Raw genomic sequence first — 7,211 nt, forward strand, 5'->3', positions numbered from 1 at the left:
CTTGCTAAGTTTGGTGAAACTGGTTCAGTGTTGGATTTGCCAAAATGTGGACACAAGAAAACTGTCACTAATGAAGAAACATCAGTGGCTGTCCTAGCTTCATTCAGCAAGAGCCCACAGCGTAGCACTCGCCGCATGTCACTGGAGAGTGGCATTAGTCGAACATCCCTTCGGCGGATATTAGCTACTCACAAATGGCACCCTTACAAACTCCAGCTACTGCAGCATCTCAACAAAAACAAAAACTGGAACAGGACCCTCGGTTCACGCAGAAGATTTTGTTCAGTGATGAGGCAAACTTTTATGTGAATGGTGAAGTTAACAAACAAAACCACTGCTATTGGTCTGACACTAACCCACATTGGATGGATCCCTCCAAGACTGTTGGAACAACAAAAGTGATGGTTTGGTGTGGTATATGGGGTACAATGATAGTGGGTCCATTCTTCATCAATGGAAACCTCAAGGCCACTGGATATTTGAAATTGCTACAGGATGATGTGTTTCCCTCTTTGTGCACTGAAGCTGGCACGTTCCCTGAGTTTTTCCAGCAAGATGGTGCACCACCACATTATGGGTGCCAGGTCCGAGCATTCCTTTCTTTAGATCCTAACAACTTTAACAACCTCCGTCCGATTTCCAATCTACCCTTCATTTCTAAGATACTCGAAAAAGTGGTTGCAGCTCAACTTCATTCACACCTGGTTAATAATAACATCTACGAGAGATTTCAATCTGGTTTTCGCTCATGTCACAGTACAGAAACTGCTCTACTTAAAGTCACTAACGATCTTCTAATCGGAGCTGACTCTGGTCTTCTCACCATTCTCGTCCTTTTAGATCTAGGCTCAGCCTTCGACACCATCTCTCACTCTGTACTTCTAAGCAGACTTTCCTCTCTCGGCATCTCTGACACACCCCTCGCCTGGTTTCAATCATATCTCCTCGACCGTTCCCAGTTTATTCAACTAAGATCATTCCGCTCTCGTCTATTCCCCGTCACCTCTGGTGTACCCCAAGGCTCAGTTTTAGGCCCTCTTCTCTTCATAATATACATCCTCCCTTTAGGTACCATTTTCCGCAAATTTGATCTTCAGTTTCACTGTTTTGCTGATGACACCCAGTTATATCTCTCTTGCAGACCTGATTCCTCCCTCCCACCTTCTTCCCTTACAGAATGTCTATCCGAGTTAAAATCCTGGTTTAGCTCTAATTTTCTAAAGCTCAATGAGGATAAAACTGAGATCCTCCTTATTGGCACCAAATCCAACCTTTTGAAGGCGAACCATTTCTCACTCACCATCGATAACTCCACAGTTTTCCCTTCTCCTCAGGTTAAGAGCCTTGGTGTCATCCTAGACAGTTCGCTTTCCTATAAATCTCACATCAGTAATCTCACCCGTTCTGCCTACTTCCATCTACGTAACATTAACAGATTGCTTCCTTCTCTTTCCACCCAGTCTACGTCCATTCTTGTACATAGTCTTGTTACCTCCCGTATTGACTACTGCAATTCTCTTCTGCATGGTCTCCCTCATAAATCCCTCCATAAGCTTCAACTGGTTCAGAACTCTGCTGCTCGCATTATCACCAGAACCCCTCCTACCAGCACATCACCTGTTCTTCAGGAACTTCACTGGCTCACAGTGAAATTCCAGATAATATTCAAACTTCTTCTGCTCATCTTCAAGGTCCTTCATAACCTCACTCCTCCTTACCTTTCTGACCTGTTAACCACCACCTGTTCTGCCCGTTCACTTCGATCTTCTTCTTCTATCCAGCTTGCTGTACCTTCCTTCCGCCTCACCACCATGGGAAGCAGAGCTTTCAGCTGCTCTGCTCCCAGGCTGTGGAGCTCTCTGCCCCCAGAAGTAAGAAACACTGGTTCTCTCCCCCAGTTTAAATCCCAACTCAAAACTCATCTGTTCAAATCTGCATATTCACTGTGAATCCACTGTTTGTTCATTTTATCTTGTGCTTTTGTTTTATTGTTCTTATTCTGCCATTGTTTTACTAAATGTTTTATCCTATTGTAAAGTGTCCTTGGGTGACTTTTATTTATGACCACTGTTCATCTAGGAATAATAATAATAATAATAATAATAATAATACATTTTATTTATGACCACCTGGTCATAAATAAAATTTATTATTATTATTATTATTATTATTATTATTATTATTCCTAGATGAACAGTTTCCTGGAAAGTGGATTGGTTGTCGTGGGCCAGTTGAATGGCCCCCAAGGTCTCCCGATCTGACCCCCTTAGACTTTTATCTTTGGGGTCATCTGAAGGTAATTGTCTATGGTGTGAAGATACGAGATGTGCAGCACCTGAAACTACGGATACTGGATGCCTGTGCTGGCATTTCTCCTGCGGTGTTGCTATCAGTGTGTGAAGAGTGGGAGAAGAGGGTTGCATTGACAATCCAACACAATGGGCAGCACATTGAACACATTTTATAAGTGTTCAAAAACTTGTGGAGTTTGCCCCCTCACTAACCCTGTATGCAAAAAATGCACTGCACCCAAAATATTTTATAGTTCAGCTACACTGATCAATCTAACAAACTTAAACCTGCACCATCCTCCCTATTCTGGTATTTTAAAGAGTACTTAGCAGAAATATTAAACAACCTAACTATCTGGGTTGCCAACTCCCAGCAAAAAAAATAGGCAACCACCCCCCTCCCTCTGCCTCGTGATGCTTAATCAACGTAATCGACTTTAATGTGTGAAAAAAGCTCAGAAATCAATTATTTTTCTACAATAATTAAGTAGATTCAACATCTACAGACTGCACAGATGGTACCTTCCGGGCGACCGTGGCTCAGAGGGTTGGGAAGCACATCTGTAACTGGAAGGTCGCCAGTTCGATCTGTCCTGGTCGTTGTGTCCTTGGGCAAGATACTTTACCCTACCGCCTACTGGTGTTGGCCAGAGTGGCCGATGGCGCGATATCGCAGCCTCGCTTCTGCCCCATCTGCAGAGATCTACAGTTCAGGTGGGGGAATCTGTCCATAGGACAACTATTAGTGGTGCACTGCACAAAGTTGGCCTTTATGGAAGAGTGGCAAGAAGAAAGCCATTGTTAACAGAAAACCATAAGAAGTCCCGTTTGCAGTTTGCCACAAGCCATGTGGGGACACAGCAAACATGTGGAAGAAGCTGCTCTGGTCAGATGAGACCAAAATGCAAAACGCTTTGTGTGGCAGAAAACTAACACTGCACATCACTCTGAACACACCATCCCCACTGTCAGATATGGTGGTGGCAGCATCATGCTATGGGGGGGCTTCTCTTCAACAGGGACAGGGAAGCTGGTCAGAGTTGATGGGAAGATGGATGGAGCCAAATACAGGGCAGTCTTGGAAGAAAACCTCTTGGAGTCTGCAAAAGACTTGAGACTGGGGCGGAGGTTCAGCTTCCAGCAGGACAACGACCCTAAACATAAAGCCAGGGCAACGATGGAATGGTTTAAAACAAAACATATCCATGTGTTAGAACGGCCCAGTCAAAGTCCAGATCTAAATCCAATCCAGAATCTGTGGCAAGATCTGAAAACTGCTGTTCACAAACGCTGCCCATCTAATCTGACTGAGCTGGAGCTGTTGTGCAAAGAAGAATGGGCAAAGATTTCAGTCTGTAGATGTGCAAAGCTGGTAGAGACAGACCCTAAAAGACTGGCAGCTGGAACTGCAGCAAAAGCTGGTTCTACAAAGTATTGACTCAGGGGCTGAATAATTACGCACACCCCACTTGGCAGTTATTTATTTGTAAAAGATGTTTGGAATCATGTATGATTTTCGTTCCACTTCTCACGTGTGCACCACTTTGTGTTGGTCTTTCACGTGGAAGTCCAATAAAACTGATTCATGTTTGTGGCTGTAATGTGACAAAATGTGGGAAAGTTCAAGGGGCCGAATACTTTTGCATCCACTGTATAACAACCCTATTGTCACAAACTGTGGCTCCCTAAGGTTCTTTTCAAAATGTTGTCTTCCTTTACATCATCAAGTGCCCTGAGATGGCTCATATTAGACTATATAAATAACATTATACTAAAATTAATACTAATGATTTAGGCATGGCTTTGATTACTAGTGTAGTGACGTTTCTGTGGTCCAAGTGTAAAGTATCGTAATGTTAATATTCACATCAAGCAGCAATAACACAGAAACAATTATCTTTTCTTTCATTACTTAAACAGTTTTCAATAATCTGTCTGGGAATGAAGACACTTCCTCATTTTTTTACATCTCCATTATTTTTATTTGACGGATTTCAATGACTGTTAGACATGTCTGCATCAGCTGTCGAATGGTAAATTTCCAAAGCATAAACAATATGTCAGATGTAGAAACGCTCATTCTTCATATCGGTGTAGTTTATCTCTTATTTCTCAATCTGAACAATTTTGATTAATATCCTGCTCTTCCCAACATAACCTAAGAGCAGATTTTTACATATGGTCCGTATTTTGGACATGTTCAAGCCATACATGACAGGATTGAAGAGGGGCTGACATGTAAGAAAGTACACTGATAAAAATATCCGTAACATGTTTGGAACATGGCTCATATCAAACCTGCTCTGTAGTATTTCAAAGGAAACCCCAAAAGAAAAGTTGAGCAGAGAAGCGAGGTGAGGCGTGCAGGTGCTGACGGCTTTCTGTCGGGTCTGTTTGGATCCAGAAAAACAGATTTTCAGGATCCTTGTGTAGGTGTACAGGATTACAGATAGTGGGACACACACTGTGACAGAGGCAGCAGTGAGCTCATAGAGATTATTAACTGTGGTGCCATGACATCCCAGTATGATAATGGAGTGATTGTTGCAGTACACTTTGTTAATGACATTTCCACATAGCTGCAATGAAGCACTCAGACATGTTGTGACACAAACGGCAAGTAGAGGGGGTATCCAGGTCACAGCTATCAGAAGGGCAACTTTATTAGACATCATTAGTGTGTGATATTGAAGAGGATAACAGATGGACATGTATCTGTCATAAGACATGGCAGCTAAGTTACTAAACTCTACACTTGCATATAAGTAAATACAGAAAACCTGCAGGAAGCAGAGAGGAGCAGAAACAGTGTGAACATCAGAGAGGATCTGAAGCAGGAGGAACGGAAACAGCCCTGTACTACCATACAGCTCATTCACAAACAGGCTGCACAGAAACATGTACATAGGTTCATGTAAGCTTCTGTTCACACAGATAACCACAATCAGCAGGACATTGGAACCTACTGTAAACACATACAGAGACAAAATAATCATGAAATATAAATATTTAAACATCTGTGTATCAACATAGGCACCAAGAGTAAAATATGAAAACTGTGTGGAGTTTCTTATGATCTCCATGGTTCACAGCAAGCCAACACTATCCACAGGATACTGTACATTTAGAAGTATTCGTACTATGTTAGTGATCCTTTCACCTGCTTTAAACTGTGGCATGAATTAGCCAAAATAACCACACAAGCAACACATTATATCACTGAAGGATCATTTGTGACAAAGATCTCAAACTTACCTCTGCACTACAGTTTAGTATATGTGTAGTATCAAAAGGCTCTGTAGTCATGTGTAACATGGGACACTGAACGACACACGGACTGAACTGTGACTTCACCTCTGCTTCATTGAAGCTTTTCACTTTAGTCCCACAGCAGTCTGGTGTCATTACCAAGGGACATGCTTTGCAAACTAAATAACTCTTTGAAACTAAAAAAATAAACAGTTGCGTAAAAGAAACATTAGTAAGTCAATCTCAGCACAAGGCCAAAGGAAGGGCAGACTGAAAGTATGATGGATGGATGAATGCATGAGTGGAGGGATGTTTTTCTCATTCACTCATGGAGATGTAGCAATGGCTGTCCATGGCTGCCATACAATTTATTTGCTTACAGTGTCTTTCCCTGTGTAATACCAGAAATCACACAGAATGAAACAGAAATATGCAAACATGCCCAAACCAGTAGATATTTTTTCATTTGGATTTAACTTAAGAGCAGCACTAAAGTGTCCTCTCAGTGCTGCTCTTTGAGTTTGATGTCTTGGGCCTGTTGCAAGCACTTCCTTCCCTGTACACCCATAGTGGCAGCTTGGTTCATTATTAGTTCATTATTCAATTCAATTCAATTTTATTTATACAGTGCCAAATCACAACAACAGTTGCACTTTGTATTGTAAGGCAGACCCTACAGTAACACACAGAAAACAGAAAAAGAGAGACAGCCCAACAATCATATGAGTGTCTTGATGCAGGCTCAATCATCCAGGTAATGAAATCCCCAAAAGTTGATTCAGTTCATCTGGACGTAGCGTCTTGAGTTGGAGAAACGTTATGTGAAAAGGGAAAGACCATCTCTGAATTGAGGAGGGGTCTTAAGGTTAAATCTTTTGCCATCTTACATGCTGTGATTGCAGCCATTCCCCAACTGTCTGTGAATGGTGCTCATGGCCATTGATCAGTGGTTGTTGATCAATGGTCATTAGAATTTGCATATTAATGATTAAGGAACTGACCTCCCAGCCCTTTGTTCCTTCAGTGGGCTGGTTTCAGTCATTAAGCAAATGTTCTGTTTATAAGATTGAAACCTGCAGTCAGCTGAGACTGAAGACGTCACTTGGATGGGTGACAAAACGTTTCTCCCACTGAAAACGTCCAGATGAACAGAATCAACTTTCTGGGACCCCCTATGAGCAAGCGCTTTGGTGACAGTGGGAAGGAAAAACTCCCTTTTAGCAGGAAAAAACCTTCAGCAGAACCAGGCTCAGGGAGGGGCGGGGCCAACCGGTTGGGGTGAGAGAAGGAAGACAGGATAAAGACATGCTGTGGAAGAGAGACAGGGATTAATGACAAGTATGATTCAGTGCAGAGACGTGGGCTAGACGGTGTGAGATGGCTGACTTGAGTTCTGTATGTTCTGAGGGAGTGTGATGGCAGGAGGGCAGGCAGGTGAGGCACAGAGAGATTTCCAGAGGAAATGTGGGTTATCTGAAGTCCAGGAGATGAGCTTAAGTCTTGGGTAAGAGTTCTGGGGCGTCTGGGAGAATTAAGGCACAAGAGAACAAGGTAAGTAAAGCAGCTGACAAAGAGAATATGGAGCATTAGAGCCAGATACCAACATGGAGTACCTGACAAACTGGCGGAGAAGGAACATCAGTGTAGGGCTTAAATCCCTCCAACCTGATT

At 42.6% G+C, this 7,211-nt stretch overlaps 1 protein-coding gene across 1 annotated transcript; it reads right to left on the minus strand.

Moving 5' to 3' along the window:
• Positions 1-4,396: 4,396 nt before the first annotated feature.
• On the minus strand, positions 4,397-5,459 carry LOC120736821 (olfactory receptor 10A3-like). Its single transcript, XM_040037143.1, has one exon. It carries the CDS (start codon positions 5,372-5,374, stop codon positions 4,397-4,399), a length of 978 nt encoding a protein of 325 aa, XP_039893077.1. The 5' UTR covers positions 5,375-5,459.
• Positions 5,460-7,211: the final 1,752 nt, after the last annotated feature.

This window comes from Simochromis diagramma, unplaced genomic scaffold (assembly GCF_900408965.1).
Source record: "Simochromis diagramma unplaced genomic scaffold, fSimDia1.1 OVJJ01000051.1, whole genome shotgun sequence".
In the NCBI taxonomy this organism is placed as follows: Eukaryota; Metazoa; Chordata; class Actinopteri; order Cichliformes; family Cichlidae; genus Simochromis; species Simochromis diagramma.